The 24,562-nt window shown below is 49.4% G+C and overlaps 1 protein-coding gene across 11 annotated transcripts in view; it reads left to right on the top strand.

Annotated features, from left to right (window-relative positions):
- MARK2 (microtubule affinity regulating kinase 2) overlaps nt 1-24,562 on the top strand; it is a 105,146-nt gene that overhangs the window by 47,064 nt on the left and 33,520 nt on the right. Inside the window, exon 1 of one of the 11 annotated variants that reach the window (XM_034775516.1) lies at nt 14,709-15,086. The exons of the other annotated variants lie outside the window; for them this stretch is intronic. Within the exon in view, the coding sequence (XP_034631407.1) occupies nt 15,048-15,086 (39 nt within the window). The 5' untranslated portion in view covers nt 14,709-15,047. Of the gene's footprint in view, nt 1-14,708; nt 15,087-24,562 lie in introns of those variants that run through there. 11 annotated transcript variants of the gene reach the window in all.

Genomic DNA, 24,562 nt, shown 5'->3' with positions numbered 1-24,562 from the left:
TCAGCCTCCAGGGAAGCCATGTCATGTCCTGGCCTCGCCTCCTCGTTGTGCTGAGTCAGTGAGGGAACAGCTCTGAGAGTAACCAGTCAAGCGAGAGGTATTTCAGTTTGACAATCCTGAGCTTTGCACTCATTGCTGTCACTGTGTGTAATCTTCCCAGGGATGCTAGTCAGGGCTAGTCACACTTGTCCTACTGTGAGGAGCCTGAAGCAGGTGGCATAACCTGATCACTTTAGTGCAGGAAGTGGTAACCTGACTCTCGGAAACGTCTTCCCTCGAACCCAAAACCGAACCGAGGAAGAGGAGTTTTGGCTTCATGCCATGACTCTCTGGTCCCAATCTCTGCCTTGTTTGTGCCTTTATTTATATTCCGGTAGCACCTGTGAGCCCAGTCGTGAACCAGGACCTTATTGTGCTAGGCTTTGTACAGATAAGAGAGATCTCCTACTCCAAACAGTTTACAATGTGTTTAAACATTGGTTTGCTCTGCTGAATTGTTATCCCCTACAATGGTCTCCTTGTCCTGGAATGGGAGTGAAACTTAAGGGGTAAATTGCATTTCGCTAAGTTTATTTTCAATCTGGTGCAGGCCTCTGTGTGGACACTCTTAATTTGATTTAAAAATGGCTTCTTTTGGGTTAGCTTGAGGGTCAGGTTTTTCAGAGTACCCAAGTTCCATTCTCAAAAGTGCAGTGGAGTTCTTTGAGGGGTCCTGGCTCTTGACAGGATGGAGGCTCTTAGGTCACGTCCATGCTTTTGGAAAGGTTTATCCTAAATCTGTTCCTAGTCATCTGAAGCTAAACCTCCAAAAAGCCACCTTTTAAACCTAAATTGGAGCATCCACAAGAAATTTTCACTGGCTTAATGCAATCTGTTTAAATTATCACCTTGGGTTACACTTTCTCGTATAGACCAGCACTGAGTTGACGTTTAGTTTATCTGACTAGCGGAGGAATGTACAAATCTCCAGACAGCGGTTCTGTCTATGTCTAGCAGAGAGCGCTCTGGACTGTGACCTGAGTTCTGTTCCCAGCTCTACCACAGGCCTGACTGGGGGACTCTGGGAAATCACTCTGCCTCTCCGTGCCTCAGTTACCCCATCTGTAAAATGGGGATAACAATACTGACTTCTGCAAAATGCTGTGAGATCCATGGATGAAATTTGGAGGTATCGGCAAGAAACCCTGCAGTGGACAGTTATGAAATAAGCTGCCCCAAACAGAACTTTCCTCCTAAACCCTGTCAGTCAGCAACTGGTTTCCACTCTGAAGCATGAAGATTTATATCACTACACATTTTTCGTACTCACTCTCCTGTGACTATAGGTTCTCATTATCTATTACATATCTAATCCTTTTTTTGAGGTTTAGGAACTAATCTAAGGCATTTGTGCACATAAAAGGGGCACCAACCTGAAATCCAGGCAGTTTAAGACGGTTACAGGTGCAACACTTGCCCTGAATCTTCTTGCCAATGCATGTGATTTTTAATTTTTTTTTTTTTTTTTTTTGCAGTTGCCTTTTCCTACTCGAACCCCCAATTCTCTCACTACCTTCTGAAAGACCCACCCCCAGGGAAATGGCTACCTCCAGCTAATGGTGAAGCAGACCGTGTACCAAGTGCTGTGACATGCACAAAGTAAACAAAAGTAATCAGTCATCTCAGTTATAGCTAAAAGAAGGGTAAACATTTCCAAGCAGTAGCATCATTAAGTTGATAGTGTCCGTTAAAGCACGATTATGAAATCCAGGGGCCAGATATGATGCTTCAATGCAAAATTGCCTATCCGACAACCTGTATGTGTGACTGCTACCTCAGAATAAGCTGATCATGGGCAACTGTATTTTTAAAGCCTCTCACCAAATGCTGCCTTCCAGTGATCCAGATGTCCTCCTTGTCTTGTACATCTAGCATGGGCAGTGTATTCCTGTTTTGGGTTGGGCTTCAAGGTGAAAACAGGGTAAGGCAAGTTGCTGGAGAATCTGCATGCATCACCTCAGACTCTACATCCTGATGGCAGCTGGAACAGAATGGTTTACAAACCTCTCTGTGCTCATTATTGCCAGTATCTGGTGCTCGATCCAAATAAGAATGAGTTAACTTTGTCAGGATGTGGGGCATGTCTTAATAGACGCTTCCCCTCCTGCTCAGGGTTGCATGGTCTCCTTCACCAGTGGGAGGGGTTCAAAGAACATCCCTGTGATACTTTGGAAAAGCAGCCTTAGCAATGTGTTTTTAGCTTTCTTGAATGTGGAAATATATCCTATATGACCCGCCACCTATCCAGCTTTCCATCAGGCCACCAGTGGTCAATGAACCACAGTTAACTAATGAAACAAAGCCTTTGGCTACACTACGAGGCTTTTAGTGACACGGTTGTGCCACTACAGCCGTATCGCTAAAAGCCACACAGTGTAGCCGCTGTTTGTCAGTAGGAGAGCGCTCCTGAACGGCAAAAGTTTTGCTGAGGAAGCACCAGTGTAGACATCTCCTAATATCCCCTCAGGTATGCCTTGGAGGTAAACAAAGCCTCAGATAAACTTAACAGATCCACAGAGTTTAAGGCTAATAGGGACCATTAAATCATCCAGTCTAACCTCTTGTTTTTCACAGGCTGAAGTGTTTTCCCCCTAATCCCTGTATTCAGTCCAGTAGCTTGAGTTAGGCTGAAGCATCTTTCAGAATGACATCCAGACTGGATTTGAGATGGAGACTCCACCACTTCCCTTGGGAGTTTTTTCAATGATCAGTCACCTGCTCTGTTAAAAGATGCTTTATTTCTAATCTGAATGGGTCTGGCTTCAGCTTCCCGCTGTTGGTTCTTGTTATGCCTTTTTCTGCCCTTTTGTACCCAGTATTTTCTCCTTGCGAAGATACTTGTACACTGTGATGCAGTCACTTCTCAATCTTTTGGATAAAGAACTCAGTCTTAGCTTAGGCGTCTCACTGTAAGGCTTTTCCTCTCACCATCAAATCATTTTTTTATTCTTTTTCTGCTCCCTCTCCAATTTTTCAACAACCATTCTAAAATTTGGACACTGAGTGCAGTCTCACCAGTGGTGTATACAGAGATGAAATCGCCTCTCTGCTCCTACTTGCTGCTCCCCACTTCATACATCAAGACTCACACTAGCTCTTTTCCACAGCATCACACTGGGAGCTGTCATTGAGTGTTCTGAAAGAAGATGCTGTTGAGTAGATTTTGACTTCAGAGATTCAGACCTTGACTGACTCAGCACCCTTGGCCCATTTATGTCAGTCCGCAGTAAAGCAACATCTGGAGAAATGTGACATCTGGTGCCTTGTTCTGTGCTGACACTTGGGTTCTGTCCCTGCTTTAAACACCCACTCCTGGGAGCAAAAATCCATAGTTGTGAAGAATTCTGGAAGCGGAAAAGATCGTAAGTGTAGATTGCAATGGCTGTTGGGGCTTCCCCTGGAAGTCTCAAGTCTAGGCACTGACGTATCTCCTGGGGAAGAGGCTGAAGCCCCATTGCTTGGGACATTTAAAGCTAGGCTGTGTAGAGCCTTGGAACTGCACTGAAGGAGCAGTTGTGGACTAGATGGGGCCTGAGAGTCTCATCCAAGGGCAGTGGGTGCCAGCCAGCTGGTTCACACTTGGCTCTTCAGTAGATCCTGCAAAACAACTGATATGACTAAACTCAGTGTGGTCCAGCCTGTCTGTGGTCCAGCCTGCACTTTGGCCTGGCAGAGGGAAAATTCTCTTCTCTTCTTCTCCTGTTTGGCAGTAGTAGCTTCAAATAGAAGAATAAACAAAGTAATGCCGTAGGACCCTGGTCAGGATAAGACCATTCAAAGGCCACCCTTCTCACCTTGGATTTTCTAGCACTCGGTTCTTTTACTCTTTCCAATGCTCTCTTGGTTGTCAGTGCAAGAGCCTCCTCTGCAGTTCTGGTCACCTGGAATGACCTTCCTCAATTTCTTTGCTTCCTCAGCTCTCTCCTGTCCCTCTCAAACTCAACTAGAACTGTTTGTTCTCTGTTGTCTGGGCCTTGTTTGCTCTCCCTCTATTGATGAAGTTGCATTAGAGTGTTTGCTATAGTTACGGTTGTGTGCAGATTTCCAGTGCATTCCTAGAGGGATGAATAGCCAGGATGGTGGAAATTGGGGTGTTTGCAATGAATACATTTTGGATGTCACTTCCAAGGATTGTAGCAGGAAGGATCGCCCACTTTTTGGGGCACTGGCCTGGAACTTGGGAAACCCAGGTTCAGGTCCCTGTTCTGCCACGGATTCACTGTGTGACCTTGGGCAAGTCACTCAAGCTCCTAAATAACTTATGCACTTTTGAAAATTTCACTAAGTGCCATTATCAAAAGTGACTCAAGCACTTAGGAGCCTTAGTCCGTGGGAGACTTCTAGTGTTTGAGTCACTTCTGAAAACGGGAGTTGGGGTCTGCATCCCTCTCTGGTGGTTTTGAAAATGTTGTCCTTAGTGTCTGTGCCTCAGCTGTCCATCTGTAAAATGGGGATAATAGGGCTTCCAAGCAGGGGTGATGGGAGGATGAATATATTTAAGTTTGAGGTGCTCAGAGCCTATGGGAATGTGGGGGGGTCAGAAGGACGGAGTAGTGCAGGTAAGTTGGCTTGGAAGGATGAGGTTTTTACCTGTAAATATTAATTTTGCCATGTGTACACAAACCAATGCAAAAATATTTCCATCCATGATAATAGAAAATTACAGGTAGACAAAGTAGGAAAGATGCTGCTTGAGAACTGATTAGAGTTTGATTTAAGGATTTTTTACTCAGTATATTTTGACATGGGATGTTGGCAGTTTGTGTTTTAATGGCAATAAACCTTTAACTTTTTGAATCTCAACTTCAATTGTCATTAAATAATTGTGCCCCCACATAATTTCCTGCGATTGTGAAAATGTCAATTGATAAAAATTTTTTAAAATGCTTAAAACATCCATGTTATCTGTTACAACTATTTAAAAAAATTGAATTCTGCCAAACCTACATACAATACCTTTTGTGACTATCCATTTGTGTGGAAACTGGGATTGTAACAGATACACTGTATACTTTGCTTACAAGAACTGCAGCCTAGGACATCTGAAGTCCTGATATCACTGCTCTACAGCCAAAATGCTTCTGAAATAAATGTAGTCAAACTTTACTAATTCTGGGTCACTGAGAACAAAAATGATGCTTAAAATTGTTGATTGGCTCTAGTTTTCAAGATATGCTATTGGGTCAGTATATACGCCCCTTGACTTGGGAATGGCGGAGGATAAGTGAGTTATAAAGGGAAGGGATCTCAATTTAAACCAGAAATGACTAAAATACATCTTTGACTGGATCTATGAATAAATCTATGACTGGGTTTGGACAGTACTTTGCTTTTTAGGCAAAATAATGAATGATGCAATCTGAAGCTGGTATTGCGTCATACATGATATGAAGTGCATCATGTTATTCCTAGAAGTCATGGATGATGCAATCATAACGAAGCTTACATCACTCTGCTGAACAAATTGCCCTATATCAGCTCTAGAAATCATACAGTGTCGTGCTCTTATTTGTCAGTGTTTGATTTTGCAAAGGGACACATTTCTGTTTAGCCAAAGTGAGCAGAGATGCCTCATACTTGTGTGAACAGTGCAGATAACTTCTGCTATGTTTGTGGTGAAGTGACTCTTGCATCACAAAAGCGCAGTATAACCACTATGGTTAAGAAAGCCTATCACCTTTATTTTGGCTGCAAAATTGGAGGTCAGAACAAGAGGTGGGCCCCACACACATGCTGCAACACTTGTGCAAAAATCTTCGCCAGTGGTTGAACAGGAAAAGGAAATCTATGCCTTTTGCAGTGCCAATGATTTGGAGAGAGCCAACAGATCATACCAGCAATTGTTACTTCTGCATGGTGCCTCCAGTTGGGAAAGGTGTGTCAAAGAAGAAAAAGTGGACTGTGCATTATCCAAACCATTCCATCAGCTATACGCCCAGTACCCCACGGAGAAGGACTGCCGGTTCCTGATGCACCAGAATCATTCTCACTTGAGTCAGACGAGGAAGAGGATGAAACTTCTGGTCCTGAACCATCAGTGTCACAGGACCCACATTTTCTCCCATCCTCCTCCTCTGAACCACACCTCATAACACAAGGTGAACTGAATAACCTTGTCAGGGATTTGGAACTACCCAAGAGTAAGGCAGAGCTGTTGGGCTCCAGACTACAGCAGTGGAATCTCCTGGCAGGTGATGTTAGGGTTTCCATGTTCCGTGACCGTCAAAAGGATCTTGTCCCATTCTTCTTCATGGAAGGTGATCTTGTAGCCTGCAACAACATCGATGGTGTGATGGCAGCCCTCAACATTGTTCACAATCCAGATGAGTGGAGACTGTTCATTGATTCATCGAAGACGAGTCTTAAAGCTGTTTTACTGCATAATGGCAATGTTTTGCCATCAATTCCAGTTGGTCATGCAGTCCATATGAAGGAAACCTATGACAACATGAAACAACTTTTGAGGTGCATAAACTATGACCAACATCAGTGGCAGCTTTGTGGCGATTTGAAGGTTGTTGCTCTCTTGCTTGGTCTGCAGACTGGATACACAAAGTACTGCTGTTTTCTCTGCGAATGGGATAGTCATGCAAGAGATTCCCACTACATCAAGAAAGATTGGCCACTCCGACAGTCAGTGGAACCTGGGAGGAAAAGCGTTCAGCATCCACCACTTGTTGAATCAAGGAAGATTTTGTTACCACCCTTACACATGAAGCTGGGTCTGATGAAGAACTTTGTCAAGGCCATTGACAAAACACAAGCAGCTTTCAAGTACCTCCGTGGAAAATTTCCAAGGTTAAGTGAAGCTAAGATAAAGGAAGGTGTCTTTGTTGGTCCTCAGATTCGTGAACTTCGAGGTGATGCATTTGACCATGCACTGCGTGGCAAGGAAAAGACGGCATGGAAAGCCTTCCAGTTAGTGGCAATAAATTTTCTCGGAAACAACAAGGCAGACAACTACAGGTTGTTGGTGGAAAACCTCCTCAAGGCATACAAAAGCCTTGGTTGCAAGATGTCACTAAAGATAAATTTTTTGCACTCTCATCTAGATTTTTTTCCACCGAACTGCGGAGCAGTGAGTGACTAGCATGGCGAGCGATTTCACCAGGACATTGCAACAATGGAGAAACGCTATCAGGGCAAATGGAGCCCGTCAATGCTCGCAGACTATTGCTGGACAGTGACAAGAGATGCTTCATTTAATGAATACAAGGGTACGTCTACACTTACCTCCGGGTCCGGCGGCAGGCAATCGATGTTCTGGGATCGATTTATCGTGTCTGGTCTAGACGCGATAAATCGATCCCGGAAGTGCTTGCCGTCGACGCCGGTACTCCAGCTCAGCGAGAGGAGTACGCGGCATCGACGGGGGAGCCTCCCTGCCGCATCTGGACCCGCGGTAAGTTCGGACTAAAGTACTTCGAATTCAGCTACGTTATTAACGTAGCTGAATTTGCGTACCTTAGTCCGAAGTGGGGGGTTAGCATGGACCAGGCCCAAGAGACAAGCCAAGAAGCACCAAGTAGACACTGAATAGGACTAAACTATGTACATAATAGTTTTTTGCCTTTTGTTTCATAATAAATTTTATTTATATAACACTTTTGCTGATTTTTAAAGTGTTACATAAACAGGACAGGTGAAATATTATCATGTAAAGCAACCATAAACACAAGAAAATACCTAGGTTTACAATTTATGATTAAAACTCTATCTACACAATATACATAGACATAAAATGTAAAAACTTAAATATCTTAGAAACAGTAGCCAATCAGTTGTTTTAATTGTCATATTTGAATTCAGCACATCAAAATACATAATAAATAGCACATTTTATCTCTGAAGCAGACGACTTCTCAAAAATTGTAGACCAGTGTATTTGATGGGGTATTCCATAATCGTAATAATCCCTAGCTTTTACATAGTGCTTTTCATTCATAGATCTCAAAGCACTTTACAATGGAGCTAGGTATCATTATCCCCATTTTACAGAGGGGAAAACTGAGTTACAGTGAGGGGACTTGCCCAAGGTCACCCAGCAGGCCAGAAACACCAGGCTTGGGTTCAATTCCCAGAGACAGGAATTGAATCCAGGTCTCCAAAGTCCCAGCCCAGTGCCCTACCCACTAAGCTATGCTGCATCCCTGGCACCAGCCTGTTGTGAGGCTGGACTGAATTCAGTTGTACACTGTTATTTGCTTCTCATGTCTTTTCTTGGCAACCCAAAAGCAGTGGTCAAACAATTAGCAAGCAGTGCCAAGAAATCTGCCTCGATGACGGTCCCTTGCCTGCAAACCAGAATGACCCAGGCCTGCTTGCTCTGTGGCTGCACCTTCTTCATGGCACGTAGGATTTACTTGAAATCAGATTGATGTGTGTCTCCTTGGGAGGTTGTGCTTGACATCCTAGCCATGGCTGGGGTAGGGTTGCGAGCAGCTGTTCTCTGTCTGAGCAGATGCCTTGGCTGCTCCTTTGGCTTAAGAGCGCAGGGATGGTCAGGCTGGCCTCTTTGGCGCTTAAATCCCACCCTAATCGGAGCTGCCGCCTGTTTGACTCAAAGCGTGTGCAAGAGGACTGAGTTTTTCCGCTCCAAGTGCCAGGCGGAAGACTTTGGAGGAGGGGCAGAAAGAAGATAAAAGGTGGTTGTTGAGCAAATGATGCTAAGAGACTTTCAGTGGCTGCAAATCCCTGGTTACTATCATTAAAGCCCAAGTAGCAACATATTAGTTTTATTGGGCACATCTGCAAGTAACTGCTTGAGCATATTAATGGGAGGTGGCCATGTTGCCATTCCTTGGGGAGACAACACTTACTAAACATTCTGGAGTCCGCACAGGGGGATGGAACACACGGCCTTACCTTGGGAAGATTGCTCTTTGTTAATCTCTCTGGGAAGCTAGGGGAAGGTCTAATGGGCTGGAGGAGAGGGTATGCAAGGGGAGGAATAGCCAGTTGTAGTCTGTGCATGGTAGTCTTGCTACATTGTTACTAGGCGGTGCTGCTGAGTAGTTTAACACCCTATGCTAGCGGTTCTCAAACTGGGTCGGGACCCCAAAGTGGGTCACAACATAAGGTTGCCAGGGCTGGCTTAGATTTGCTTGGGCCCAGGGCCGAAGCACGAGTTCCACCACCTGAGGCCGAAGCCTGATGGTTTCAGCCCTGCATATTGGGACTCGGGCTACAGCCCCCCTGGCCTGGGGCAGAAGCCCTGGGGCTTCAGCTTTACCTGTCACCCTGACCGGGTCAGTGGGGCTCGGGTGTGCTCAGGCTTTGGTCCCCCCTCCTGTGGTTGTGTAGTAATTTTTATTGTCCGAAGCGGGTTGCGGTGCAATGAAGGTTGAGAATCCCTGCCCTATGCTTTTTCACAGTAGTCCTGGGAATGGCTTGTGCCACCCAGAGATTGTAGAATTAAATAGCTCTGTACATATTGCAGTGGAAACCTCCTTATAGTGACGATCCAGGCTCCAGGAAAAGGCAGCAGGGCTGGGAGGATTCTGTGAATGAGTAAAGCTGCAAGTCCGTCACGGAAGTCACGGATTCTGTGACCTCTGTGACTTTTTCAGCGGCCGGCAGCCCCTGCGCCAGGCGCACCGGCCGCTGCTGGGGCAGTCTCAGGCCACCGTGCCCATCCCCGCTCCCCAGCAGCAGAGATTGGGTGGGAGGGAGCAGGGGATTGAGACTTGGGACGGGGTGAGGCGGGCTCTGGGTGGTGCTTACTTGGGGGGCTCCCCGGAAGTGGGGACGTCCCCCTTGCTCAGCTGCTAGGCAGAGGTGTGGCTAGGTAGCTTTGCGCTCTGCCTCCGCTTGCAGGCACTGCCAATGGGAGCTGCCCCCCAAGTAAGCACCATCCCCCTCCAGCACCAGTGGGGGTCCCAGGCTACGCGCCGCTGCCTGCCCTACCAGCACCCGAGCTGCCCTCTCCCAGCACCTGTGGGGGCCCCCGGGCAGCCCCCCCACACACCCCTGTTTTAGTCACCAGTATATTTAGTAAAAGTCACGGACAGGTCACGGGCCGTGAATTTTTGTTTACTGCCCATGACCTGTCTGACTTTTACTAAAAATACCTGTGACTAAAACGTAGTCTTATGGAGAGACCCCCCCCCCCCCCCCCCCTCCAGCTCCACAGGTTCAAATACCAACCCTCTCTCCTTCCCGGGACAAGAGTTCCAGCATGAGGCTTCTAGACAGAGCTCCTGGCTGGCCTTAATGGACACCAGATCCTCTGGGCTGCCACATTAGTGGGACTCATTGCAGTGCTCCCTCCCCAGCTACCCAAGATGGGCTAGCTGTGTGGCTTTTCTTGACTGGAAGGGGCTATAGAACAGGGTATGTTAGGTCTTTGCAAGGAGTTTAGATGTGTAAGGGGTGTGGGCCCACCATCTGTCCTAACTGCAAGGTGTCCAAAATAAAACAGCACAATAGAGGCTGTTCAGTGTTTGCCTCAGAAGTGCCCTTGGCTTGGAGTCCTCTGTCTATCTAGCCTCTACCCAGTTGGCAGAGCTTCCGTTAGGGCTTAAACAACAGCCTTTTGTTATCTCCAGCCACTGCTAATTTAGTGGTGGCCTTGGAGGAGCAGGAGATGACTGTGGTAGGGGATGGAGGAGTGGAAGCTTTCCCCCACTCCCACTTGCAGTCCCCACCCTAGATATTCTCGACGTGGAAGCAAATTGTCTCACTAAATGCATCAGCCTTTTTCTCACATGGGTCAAGTGAGTGGCAGGTACCCTTGGAAGGCACTGGTGAGCTTTGTGCTTTTATTCCCCCGCTGCCCCTTGCTTCCTGACACCACCTGTAGCACAAAATGTCTGTCAGAGATGAATTACCTACTTTACTTCAAGGGACCTAGGAAGCTGATTGCATGTGGAAATTTCAGGCTTGGCATTCAGAGGGTGTGTGAATTGAATACAGAGAAGAGCAGAGGTAGAGGGAAGGGGCAGTGCTTGCATTTCCCAAACCACACAGGAGGAAGGGCCTTGTCAGCTGGAATCCATTTCTCCCCAGTCTCCTACATCAAGGGGTAGGGGGAGGAGGTCTTTACAGGCAACTCTTCCCACCCCCCTAACCCTGCTGCTACTAGCATGATTCGTCAATAGCAGATGACTGAAGGCCTATGTGTATCCCCAGCTGAGGTGCGGTGCAGACAGTTGTGATGCGAGGGAGCAGCTTCCTACGGCTGCAAGCAGTTATGTCAGCCTTGACCTGCCAGGAATGCACTGGGTTTGATGTCTGTCTCACTGTTGGGCACATGTATGCACCCCACCATGGGAGGTAGTGCCTCAGTGACAGCCAGTGCTGCTGCTGTATGAAGCAGCCCTTGATCTAATAGAAGGGTGGGTTGGGTGGGAGGGAGGGGCTGCCCCATCTCCAAACCTCAAACGATAAAGCTTTAGCCTTATATAGAGAAATAAGAACAAAAAGGTGAAGAGACTTGCCTAAAATCTCACAAGCAGTTGAGAAAAGAACCTAGGAGTCCTGGTGCTTCCAGTGCCTTACTGGAACTGCTAGGTCTCCCTGAGCTGGGGTTAGAGCCCAGGAGCCCTGAATCCCAGCCTCCCTTCTTCTAACCCACTAGACCCCACTCTCCTTCCAGAGCAGGGGTTAGAGCCCAGGAGCCCTGAATCCCAGCTGCGCTACTAGATTATATTCTCCAGTTATTTTGTCAGTCACCCTCCCATTCCCAAGAAGGCTCTTTTGTCTAGGCTTCTCTCCACACCAGGACAGTGAGGTTCTGCGTACTGCATGCAGGCTCTTAGCCTAAGTGCTGTGTATGGATCTAGGACAGTATAGAGAGAGCCCTTACTTTCCTGCTGTTCAGCAGCTCCCTGTTGAAATCACCCATTGGTGAAGCAGAAAGGCGACTGAAGGAACATAATATACTAGACGATGCAAGTAATTCCGACAGTGCCTCTGGCTTCATGGCTCCTGCCATCAGTGTCAATACCCTCTCGCGTTAGTGCTGTGTATGGATGCCGCATCTGCTATCTGTCATGTTCAAAGGTTAACCCCTTGGCAGCTTGAATCCGCTCTTCTATCAAAGCCTCTCATGCGTAAATGCAAGGAACGGAGAGGGCGCTGCTGGGGAAGTTAAGTTGGCAGCAGGTGTGAGAGGCAGGTTTCAAGAGGGCTTGTGAGTCACCTGTGTGCAGTGGTGAGACTGTGTCATGGGGAGTCTGTGCTTCTGTGCGTGTTGGGGGTGGAAAGGAACTTTTGTTTCCTGTTGTCTCTGAAATTGACTTTTCTCAGTGTTTAATAGGAAAAAGAATGGACATTAAAACATGGTGTGCATCTGTCCCTGTGCTGGAAATCTAGCTTCAGTGATCCTTGGTGTCTTTCCCTCTCGGCTACTATCCAGGAAAAGGAATGTGATTTACTCCACACACTATAGTGTTGGCACAATCTTAACTCGGATCTGTGCATTCAGTGCTGTTTGTTGTCGTTCTGATTCCCCACGTGTACAGTGTCTGGCATGTTGGGGTCCCGTCCATGACTGGGGCTCCCACCATCCTGCTACTGTTAGTCAGAAGCCTGTGTTGCTAAGAAGTTTTCCGAGGATACGCTTGTATTCGCATGTATCTGAGGTGTGGACAGGTGAAGACTCTAGGCTGTCATTTGGTCTCTAGAAACTTGATTACAGTTGTAACTATTGAAGTTGGGGTCAGGGCCGGCTCTAGGATTTTTGCCGCCCCAAGCAAAAACAATTTTGGCCGTCGTCGTCCCCCCGCTTTCCCCCCCCCCCTTTTTTTCTTACCCCACCCCTGGCCCCACCTCAACTCCGCCGCAGCCACTCAGAGTCTCCCCCTCCCTCCCAAGCTCTCAAACGTGGGGGAGGGAGGGTGAGCAGCGGCGCGCGAAGCAGCCGCTCGGGATCTCCCCCTCCCTTCCAGGTTTGAGAACCTGGGAGGGAGGGCGAGCAGCGGCACGCGAATCAGCTGTTTCGTGCACCGCGGCCGCTCGGGATCTCCCCCTCCCTCCCAGGCTTGAGAGCCTGGGAGGGAGGGCAAGCAGTGGCGCGCGAGCGGCAGCAACAGCAGCAGTGGAGGTGAGCTAGGGCGGCTGGTGCACATTTTTAGGGGCAACAGGGGCAGTATTCTGGCGCCGGCCATGCCACCCCTAAAAATGTGCCACCCCAAGCACCAGCTTGTTTTGCTGGTGCCTAGAGCTGGCCCTGGTTGGGGTGGCTCCTAATTGCACCAGTGTGAATGAGCAGAGGCTGGCCCTCTAGCTTTATCCTGTTGTCTGTTCAATCACTTAGCCGTGAAGTGTTGGAAGGTTAAAGTTAAGATTGTGTGGGACAGGGTGGGATTTTATTCTCCCCAATTCTTTAAGGGCTTTAATGAGGAGTATATTGTTTAAGTGACAGTGTTAGAGGCTGTTGATAGTGATGGTTTGTATTGTAGCAACCCCAGTCATGGACCAGAATCCCTTTGTGGTAGGCACTGTACAAAGAAAACCAAGAGACAGTTCCTTGCCCTAGGCTAAGGCTTGTGATAATAGACTCCAGGAGTCCTGGCTCCCAGCTGTCCTGCTCTAACCCACTAGGCCTCGCTCCCAGAGCTAGGGAAAGAACCTGGGAGTCCTGGCTTCCAGCCCCTTGCTTTAACCAGTAGCTCCCCCAGCCCCTTGCTCTAACTGTTTTCCCGCAGCCCTTACATACTGCATGCTTCACCAGAAAATAAGCCCACCAAGCTAAGGAATTAATGTTTTTCTTGCTGAAGTTTGAGCCCCCTTCCTTGTAACATCAGGTTGTTGATGGGATGGGGCTGCTGTGCCAAGGGTCTTGGGGCTGTTGGTTGTGAGCTGACAGCCTTAACTAAGTAGTGCTGTAACATAGCTCTTGACTTCCTTGTAGCCAGTGAGGAAGCTCTCCTCCCTCTCCCCCCCCCCCCATTCTGTGACAGCCCCGGTGCATTGTGTTGACTTAGCCATCTTGCCTCTGTGTTCCCCAGCCTGTGGTTTGGCTGCTGTACAAGGATTTCTCAAAAAGGGCGTGTGCACACGGATGTGACAGGCTAGGAGCCACCCCCTAGGGGAGTTGGGGGTGGCACATCACTGCGTTCTACCCTAATATCTCCCTGTGCCCCATACACTGCTCTCATTTGGCAGCATTTGATTCCCTTTTGAACTCTAGTAAGAGCTGCCCCATATCTGTTCATCTTGCTTAGGGGCTTGCAGGCCACCTGGTGCAGGTAGAGCATTAATTTCATACTCTCTTTTCAGGCTGAGCATTTCCTTCTCACACTCACTGACTGAAGAGCCCTGCCCATTGCAACCAAGGGTGGGGCAGGCAACTTCCTGTGGGGGAAGAATCGTGAGTTGCTGTAACTCCGTCCTTCCCCCAGCCTAAGGCCAGTTCTCCTCCCACCTTGCCCAGTGGGAAGAAGTGCTAGTGAGTTATGGTGGAAGTTTGCCTTCCTCCCTTGATGGATCTTGGGACTCAGATCCAGACAACACCCTGAAGCTCTCCGTAATCCCAGTGCTTCTGCTACCTGTGGTGTTTTTTTAGGGAAGTTACAGAGTTAGCCTGAAACTGATTAATTGCAAAACAGGCCGGGCTCTGGGTTAGCAATCAGGGAGATTGCGAAAGGTGTGGCTTGCTCAGGTATCGAAGGCGGAGTCCCACTGCCGGTTGGTGGGGGAAGTGGCTTGCCTGGGCTGTTCCTGTACTTTGCTCCTTCTGAAGAGTTTCACTTTGGCTGCTGCCGTTTTCCTTCACCACTTCAGAAGAGGGATTGCGGAGGCGAACGAGGAGAGATGAGACAGCTTTGTTCCCTGGCGTGCCTCTTCCCACAAACACACTCGGAATAAGTTGGAGTTATTTCCCCTCTCTTACCGGCTGGCTGAAGTGATATAAATGAGGGGGGAGAGACGTTTCCATTTGGGGTCCGGAATGGAGAGCCAATGAGATACAGCGTCTGCCCTTCCAGACTACAGACGCTACAGAGAAGGCGCTTGCGCCAGAGTTGCTGAGATTGTGTGAAGGGAGGGGGAGAAGACGGCTTTTGATGAGCAGAGGGAGCACATACACAAGGCCCATGGCTGGAGTAAGTGTTCAGGGCGTGATCCTGAGATAAACGGGAGAGAGATGATCAAAGAGCTGGGTCTTGGGTTTGGGGAGATAGGGGGGTTGGGTTTGTTGCGTACCTTAGAGTTCAGCTGTTGGATTCAGAGACAAAGCCTGATGAAGGATCACTGGTGTCCTCTATCTATATCCCATGCAGTAGGTCGGTACATTGCCTTCCTCTGAAACAGGCTGTACATGCGATACCCACCCCCGCGTGTGTCGCCCCAGTCAGGTTGGAGCTTGTTCAGCGGCCATACAGCTGTCTGCCTCCCTCCCTGGCCAAGTCAGCACTTAATTAGGTGTGCCCGCCTTCCAGGAGTGTTGGGAGCTGCACTTCCTCTGCAGCCCCAGGTCACAGGTAGTGGCTCACCAAAGCCAGAGCAGTACTGTGCCAGGCACCAGGATTCTAGCCGCTGGCTTTTGGGAAACGACCCCAGGTAGGGAATTTATGTGGGAGGGTATTCCCCAGGTCTCTATGCATCAAGGAACAATGATGCTTGTTAACAAACAAGCTCTTCTGTAACATCTTAGCAAGCACTTGGAGATAGCCCCAATCCCCTAGCGGCACCAGCATCTGAGCTCGTGGATCAGGGTGCCCATGTGGCCTTTCCCACGCTCTGCTCCTCCAGCCAGAATAACAGCATGGCTTTCCCCATTCAGTGCCCAGCGTTCCATGCTGCCACACCCTGGGGCAGATACTTGCCCAGGGCATGCTGCTCTGGTAATAAAAGCTGCACAGAAACCCTGGAAACTCTGGATTATCATTTGCATACAGTTACCCAGCATGCATTTCCAATCAGCAGCTACTTCCTAGCAGCTCTAGTGTTAGACTCCAAGAGTGCATAGAGCCATTGAAGGCCTTGATTTTAAAATGTACACCTCTCACGGAGACTGATGGTAAACTCTTCTTGCTGCAAAATGGAGAGCAAGCACCTCTGACTGTATAGTTCCGATAAACTGGGGTAGGGCAGGGGAATGAAAGCTACGTGGAGATAAGGGATGTTTGCTTTCCTTGCTCCCAGCCACAGCCTAGGGCAGCCACAGCTTAAGAATCTCCTTCAGAAAGGGTAACAGTCTTATACTTGGAGATTGTCGGGGGAAAGCACTATAGAAAGGCAAAAGGGTCCCTTAAGCAGCCTCTGCCCCAGTGAAGGAGGTGTGGTGGTAGAAATTCAGCCATAGGAAGATGAAGTGTCCTTGTGCAAGTCGAACTGCAGGTTGTTGAGGAAAGCTGGGAATGGGCTTTCCTAGTCCTGGGTCCCAGCCTCCCTAGCGCTAACCACTGGACCCAACTCTTCTCCAGAGTTGAAAACAGAACCCAGGAATCCTGGCTGCATCCCCCCCCCCCCCCCCCCCCCCCCCCCCCGCGCTTTACCAGTTAGGTGCACACCTTTCTATATCTGAGGTTACTGTTTAGGGGAAACTCTTCCTTGCTCTCTGTAGCTCATTGCTTCTCTCCATTACATGCTGGGGGCAGAGGCTTGCATATCCTCTTGCTTTGTGGATGTGGTGTCATGTCTGGTAACTTGCTTTAGAGCAGGAGTGGGCAAACATTTTGGCCCGAGGGCCACATCGGGAAATAGAAATTGTATGGTGGGCCATGAGTGCTCACAAAATTGGGGTTGGGGTGCTGGAGGGGATGAGGGCTCTGGGGTGGGGCTGGGGATGAGGGGATTGGAGTGTAGGAGGGTTCTCTGGACTGGGACCGAGGGGTCAGATGGTGGGAAGGGGATCAGGGCTGGGGCAGGAGTGCGGGAAGGGGTGCAGGTTCCGACTGGGGGTGCAGGCTCTGGGGTGGGGCTGGAGATTAGAGGTTGGGAGTGCAGGAGGGTGCTCCAGGCTGGGATCGAGGGGTTTGGAGAGCAGGAGGGGGATCAGGGTTGGGGTGTGGGGAGAGGCTCAGGGGTGTGCAGGCTCCGAGTGGCACTTACATCAAGTGGCTCCCGGAAGCAGTGGCATGTCCCTTCTCTGGCTCCTACACAGAGGTGCAGCCAGGCGGCTCTGGAAGCTGCACCATCTGCAGGCACCGCCCCTGCAGCTCTCATTGGAGCACTGGAGGGGGCCATTGGAGTGCGTAGGAGCCAGAGTGGGGCTGTGCCGTGGCTTCCGGGAGCCGCGTGGTGCAGCCCCCGACCCTGCGGCCAAGCAGGAGCCGAGCCACGTGGTGTGGCCCCCGACCCTGCGCCCCAGCAAGAGTGGGGCCGAGCCGCGTGGTGCAGCTCACGGGCTGGCTTAAAACATCTCGCGGGCTGGATCCAGTCCATGGGCCATAGTTTGCCCACCCCTGCTTTAGAGCCTTTCATCTTATATGGGTGGCATCATAATCTCAACCCTGATGATAAGCCACTTTGCAGTGTCTCTGCCACTGGTTCAGTGGCCAGTTTCCCCTCTTTCCAAACACCCTTTTGTGCTCTCCCTGCCCTGCGCTTGCTGACATGCCATGTGCCTCCCTAAGAAGGGAGCTGTTGCTGTGGAAACTAGCTCCCTGAACCACTTCCAAAGGGGCCTGCCTGGTGGGCTTCTAGGAGATGGAAGTTGGTTGGCTGGTTACCGGCTGCCACTCTATATGACATCTTTGATCCTGTATAATTGAGTTAATTCAGCTCCCCGAGCGATCCCACTGCAAACTGATTGCTGCAACAGTGTAGATTAGGTTGGATAGTTGTGTGTATTGCAGTAGCACCAGGAGCTCCAGTCATGTACCATTGTGCTAGGCACTGTACAAACATGGAACAAAGGGATGGTCCTTGCCCCAAAGAGCTTCCAGTCTAAGCAGAAGAGGAAAGGCGACAAGGGGGATACAGAGAGGACAATGGGGGAGTACAAGGAAACAATGAGACAGTATTTTTTAGCCAGCTAGTAATCGGTAACTACCCTGTTTCCCCGAAAATAAGACATCCTCCGAAAATAAGGCCTACTTACAGTTTTGCCTCTCGTTGTAATATAAGGCATCCCCCCGATAATAAGACCTCCCCGATAATAAGGCATCCACCGATAATAAGGCATTTTTCATTTCTGAAAAATAAGACATCCCCTGAAAATAAGACCTAGCGCATCTTTGGGAGCAAAAATTAATATAAGACACTGTCTTATTTTCGGGGAAACAGGGTACTAATGGTCACAACATACAGTGGATGGAGCTATGGAATCTATGAATCCCCTCTGCCTTCCAAAGGCACTGTGGCCATGCTTCCCCCAAATACTAAGCTTTAACCTGACTTTTTGTGGAGAATTCTTTATGGGCACACGCACTATTGAGCTTATGGCCCTTTGTGGCTGTCATATCTCACTTCTGTTTCTGAGAGGTGTCCCATGAAGGAAGTGGGATTAGCGATTCCATAGGGACTGGTCTCCCATCAAATGAGGATCCAGCCCAGTGCTGGAGAGGCTGTATTGCTAGTGGTGCCACCTTTCAAATAAGGGCTAAAACTGAGGTGCTGACCACAAACATCCGTGATCTGTATTGCAAGGAGTTTGGGTGATAATCCCAGTATCCTGGCCAAGCCCCAGTTTGGGTTATTTTAATCTGCCTCTCTAGCTGATGTCTAATTGTAACTCAATATCTTTTTGTCCAAAACTGCTTAGTGATAAACAGCTGCCATTCCCCATCCCAGAGGTGGCTGCATTTCAGTGGTGTGTGCTCTTTTTTTTTTTTTTTTTTTTTTTTGTGGGGGGACTCCTTGGAGTGAAAAGGTATCATTGAAATCTAAGATATTATTGCTAGCAATTGTCTATTGAGCCACCTGTTAGAAGAGCAAATACCAGAGTACCAAGGCACAGGAATTGGGAATTGCCAGACTGGATCAGACCCAAGATCTATCTAGCCCATTATCCTGTCTAACAGTGGCCAACACCAGCTGCTTCAGAGGAAGGTGTAAGAAATCCACCACGGGGAGATGTGGGATAATATATATATATATATATAAGACCAGGCTGATCCATATATATATATATATAATATATGGATCAGCCTGGTCTCTAATAGATCAACAGGGATCAGCTCAAGCCCTGAAGCATGAGGTTTAATATCCCTCCCCAAATTTTTATCATTAGTTATGATGACTCCTGTTTCCTCTCCCTTCTGTGATTGTTTCCATAGCTGAACTTGGGATGTTTCTAACATGCTCTGCAAATATTAGCACATACATCCTGCAGGATCTTGGCTGCTCCTTGGTATGTGACATTTCAGGGGATCGTGACAGAGTGTGAGGACTTTCCTGAGAAGCATCCTTTAGCTAGATGACCCCAGTGAACCTCTCACAGGAGGCTGCTACAGGCAGCCTGATTGGCTAATGGAATCTACATACATCCCTATGAAGTGGGAAGGGGATCTCAAAGAGATGGGCAGCTCCTCTGAGATCTTTAAAAATAATCATCCCTAGCTCTTCTATAGTGCTTTTTATCAGAAGATCTCAAAGCACTTTACAAAGGACATCAGGGTCATTACTGACAGATGGGGAAACCGAGGAATAGGAAGGGGCAGTGACTTGCCCCAGAATCGGCCAGCAGCTAAGCCAGGAATAGACCTCCTGAGTCCCAGTCTAGTGCTCTATCCATTAGGTCACACTGCCTCCCACAACTTCTTCCTCATGGAGCTATGAAAGCAGCAAAGCTGTTGATAGTTCAAGCCCTCCTCAGCAGCTGCAACAGGTTACTGTTTGGTGACTGTTTGCCCCATGGACAATGAACCAGGCCCTTGATCCTTATGGGAGGGGATTCCATGTCCCAGAGGGCCCAGGAGAACTGGCCCTGCTGCTGACCCCTCTGTAGAGGGGGTAGAATAGGCCCTTTTAGAATCAGAGCAGAGGGGCCAGGACTTCCTCCTACCTACAGGGAAATCAAATAGACCAGCACTCATTTCACTGTAAAACATAAGCTTGCTGAAATGGGAGCTTTTCCACAGCCAGTAGTTTAATTAGATGTGTCTGGAGTTACAGCAGGAGCTTGGTGTGTTTCTTAGAGTGCAGCACAGGGTCAGCTGGAAGGTAAAATGGAGACTCAGGGAAGGAGCGCTGCTGTGAGCCTGTTTGAAGAAGTAAATGGTGCTGGCCTCCTGCAGAGAGACCTGGGGGCCAGGGGGAGTCATAGCCAGAATGTTAAGCTGTTCTTGGCAAACAGCTTCCCAGCAAGCTCCCAGAAGAGCAGCTTAGATTTAGACTGTTTGCAGACAGGGGCTGATCCGGGGATCAGTAACAGCACTCAAACAACTCCAAACCCAGCATGGCTCCTTACCCAGGCAACGTTACTCCAGGCATGAAACACCTCGGCTCTGGAGTCGTGTCAGGTAGGAGGAGACTTGTGAGGCACGGACATCCCAGCAAAGAGAACATGAATTCAGCTACTGCCCAGAATTGGGAGCACATAGCCTGGGTTTGGAGGCGGGAGTGAGGTGGTTCTCTCCTTGTTACAATCTGTCCCAGCGCAGGAAATGATCCCACACACCAGAGGGGAAGGTTAGGCAGTGGACAGGGGAATCTTGCCGTGGTTGGGGTATAGTTCTCAAGGCTGCAGCAGGCAGGAGACTCTTGCTTGTCACAGGTCCCAGTTTAAACACAGAGCTGTTTTGCTCTTGAACGTGTAATGCCAACAGATCAAACCTCCTGCTCAGACCTAGGGGCCTGCTGGGTGGATTATTTTTGCTGCACCTCGTATTAAACTGGTCTCTCCTTCCCATTAGCTTCCCACGCTAAAGGCTGTGATGAACACATGGAGGCTTAGAGAACGCCCTTGCAGAGCAGAGGGTAGGGAAGCAAGGAGCACAGAACCTCTGTTTTTCCTAAAGTGCTAGCTTCATGGAATAGCTGGAACAAGCTGCCTCTGCGGAGTCACCTCTGCGAGGCGTGGGTTCGTGGCATGCTTTGCTGTTAGTTTGTCACACGGGGCTCTAGTGCCAAGGACTCCTGCGGCTGGCCTGACCTTGGGAAGCTGGAATCTGCGCGGAGTGGAGGAAGACAGATTCTTCTGTTGGATTTGGAGATGGAAAAGATGTGGCTCTTGCTTCTGCCACGATTCCCATTTGTCCTGGAGAATAGGAATATCCTGGGTTACAGTAGCAAATGCTGAAAAGAGAGAGGTTTTGGAACAGAGATGAACCTTCTCGTGCTTCAGGCCTTAAACTAATCTCTAACCATTGGGGACTTTTCCAGGTGCCAGGTCTTCCCCTAACATCTACTACTAGCTTCTTGTGCCATTGGCTGAAGCGTCCAACAGAGCCCGGTACCAGGCCTGGGTCTGATCCTAGTTGACATCTCCTTGGCTTCATTTCCCTTTGGTGCCTGAGTATCTGAACTCACTGGCTTTGGGGAACTGTCTGTATCTGAGTGCTCATAGACTGGAGTTGGAACATGTCTTACAAATATATCCAAAGGCCACTCCCCTATGCATCACACCCAGGCATGCTCAGCTAAGCAAGAGGATACGGGCTCCATGCAGGAACTGTCGGGTGAACATCTCTGCCCTAAGCTAGGCAGGAGGTCAGACTGGATGATCACAGCGGTGCATTAAGGCCTGAAAATCTCGGAATCTGTAGGAAGAGAGGAGACTGTCTCTTCCTTGATTTTTCAGATTGGCAGGCAGTCTTTTCCCCATGCTTGGCGTAGCCCTATTGTGCTAGGCATTGTACAGACAGCCACGATGGTTTCTGTCCTGAAGAGCATGCGGCCTGAAGACAAGCCAAAGAGTTGGGGAAAAGGGATGCAGCATATAAGCAAAGTGATCCATGGTAGCAGATGTCACGTCAAGATGAGGGGTGTTTGTCTGTGCTAGAGGAGAACTAATAAGGACAATGAAGGGTGGCTGAGGCTAGCAGGGAAGAGCCCGTGAGGCAGTAGGGACGCTTTGATTGTATTTTAAATTCTGGACGCTCCTCGTCATTCCTCAGTCCGCTTTAACTCTGTGCCAACCTCTGAGGTGTAATGTAGCAGCTGTTGTAACGGTTCCCAGCAATGCTGTACAACTGCTTCATGATGGGGAAGAGGGACACTGTTCCCAGCAAACTGCAGGGGAGTTCAGGAGGTCGAGCTGGGTTCGGGTTGACACAACACCCCTATCCTCATAGAAAGTGGCATGCGATCTTCCATGATTGGCAGCCTGATCTGCTCACAATCTTAGGCCTCTTTGGGAAGACAGCATCTCAGGCAGGGCTTTGTCCCCGAACGCTGTGCTGATGCCTTGTGCCGAGTCCTGAGATGGGGAAAGTCACCCACAACCCCCTGCAGTCGTCCACCCAAATAACTGGCCTGGCCAAGCTTTAGACCCTGCAGCCTGTGCAGGTGAGGGCTGTGCACCCGCTGTCCGTGCCTAGTGAAAGCACATCCACGCCTGGCACAGAGGGGTTAAGGTTCTCTCTGGCTTTCCCTCTGCTTGGCATTCCCCCTCCCTCCTTCCCTGTCAGGGCATGAATTATAGATGAGCAATGCAGCAGCTCCTTGGTGCCGTTAGCATAGTGGCTCACCTGCGAGGCGGAGCCTGGAGAGCCAAGGCCCACAATGTCCTTGAAGAGCCAGACCCAAGCAGTGCAGGAACCCAGAGGGAAGGGTGTGTGTGCTGTCTAAACAGATGTTCTCAGACTATGTTTTCACAGCATCCCTGGGTCGAATGGGGGCACGGAGCAGTACCTGGCTTCCAAACCCCTAGGGGCAAAGGGGACTTTCATTTCCATCTGTATCTTACCTCCCCTGATTTGGGTGCCCCTGTAGACAAACAGCTGCATTTCTGCTCTCTCCAAGACCTTTGAGCGCCAGATCATTAGTGGGCAGTGTTGTGTGACCAGAGGCATTTTGGGGGCTTGTATCCTAGTCTGACCCTGCTGCCCTGAGCTTGGTGTTGCTGGCTAGTTATTTGTTCGGGGAGTGGTGGCTGAGGAAAACGTCCACAGTAGATGCAGGGCTGAAACAAACCTGATTGCCCTTGGGTACCGTTTGGAGGACGCCTAATGTGATTATTTTTTTAAGTCCAGTAGCAACTCTGTACCCAAAGCGAACTTCACTTCAGTTGATTCTTCTGGACTTGAGAAGAATCTCACTCCCCTCCTCCCCAGTCTGGGGTAGGAACAGTAGTCTAGTGGGCAGAGGGCTGGGCTGGAGCTCAGGACAGGTGGGTTCCATTCTTGGTTCAGCCACAGACTCTGTGTATTTCTTTGTATTACCGTAGTGGCCAAGGAGCTCCTGTCACAGACCAGCACGACCCCCGTTGTGCTAGGTGCTGTACAAACCCTGCACCAAAGAGCTAAGGTGCTTTGTTGCCTCAGTTTCCCCCCACAGGTAAAATGGGTGTAACCCTTCCCTATCCCACCAGAGGAGTGAGTCCATAAATGACTGTGAGGCACTCACATACTACAGAGATACAGGCCTCAATGATGAAATTAAAGTAATTGCCCCTTCTTATACTGAGTCTGAAAGCTGTGTGGGGCAGGGACTGTGTCTTTGTTCTGTCTCCGTACACACATAGCACAGTGGGATCCTAGGCATGCCTGCAATACCAATAGCAATTGAGAGTGTGTGTAGAGGTTACTCCTGCTGGCTGTCGTCCGCTCCCTCCACCCCCACCCCCCCGCCCAGTGAGGCGGCTCTGTGGGTGGGCCCTCTGGCCCGCTTGTTAGTGCTGAGGACTTCAGATCATATTGCCAAACCCTTTGGGCTTGCAGTGTTTCTTCCAAGCTTCTCAACAAGCTGTGCTCTTCCCCCGAGAGCAGGATCTGTTCCCTGCCACAGGGGTGTCTGGAGCAGCCTCCATCTGCACCTCAGGTGAGGGAAGGTTGGAGGGAACTCTGCAGCTGATGGGCCCTGTTCTGTCTGTTTGCAAACCTTTGCCTGGCTAATTAAACAGCAGCTGTTTCCTGGGTTAGATGAGTTCTGTGTCTCTTGCAGGAGCCTGATCTTGGGGCTGGCTGGGGATTGCCGCTAGCAGTAGTGCTTGTTCGCGATCTGCTCCGTGGGGTTGAGGAGCTGAGCTATTCCAGATAGACCAGCTAGAGGAATACCCTTAGCCCTGCTGATTGAGGGGATTCCGGGAAGGTTTTGCACTGGGCTCATGGCTAGCAATCCTATAGGCAGCACAATTAAAGTGTATCGTGGCAGCATCGGCTCCAGTGTATTGCCCACATACCCCTCCCTTCCCTGCCAGGCTTCTCTGTGCTGCTCCAGGCAAAGGCTTCTCCTACCATTGCCCGTTCTACAGCAGATGCCAGTCAGACAATTCAAACACTGCAGTGCCGCCTTCCCCTTCCCAAAATCCCAGTGGCCGCTAGAAGAGCGAATTCCTTGATGTCTGTAGGTCCTACTGAAATACAAACACCCTTGCCTGTCCCAACTAGGATGCAAGATCAAGCCATGTCGATGGAAATATGCAGTTGCCAGCAGGTTCCCCTAAGACAGGAGCTTATAACAACGTAGATCTGTCTGTTTAAGGCACTTACCTGGACCCCATCACCATAGGATCCAAATGCCTCCCAATACC

This window comes from Trachemys scripta, chromosome 7 (genome assembly GCF_013100865.1).
Source record: "Trachemys scripta elegans isolate TJP31775 chromosome 7, CAS_Tse_1.0, whole genome shotgun sequence".
NCBI lineage: Eukaryota > Metazoa > Chordata > Testudines > Emydidae > Trachemys > Trachemys scripta.
This window is presented reverse-complemented; position numbering and strand designations above follow the sequence as displayed.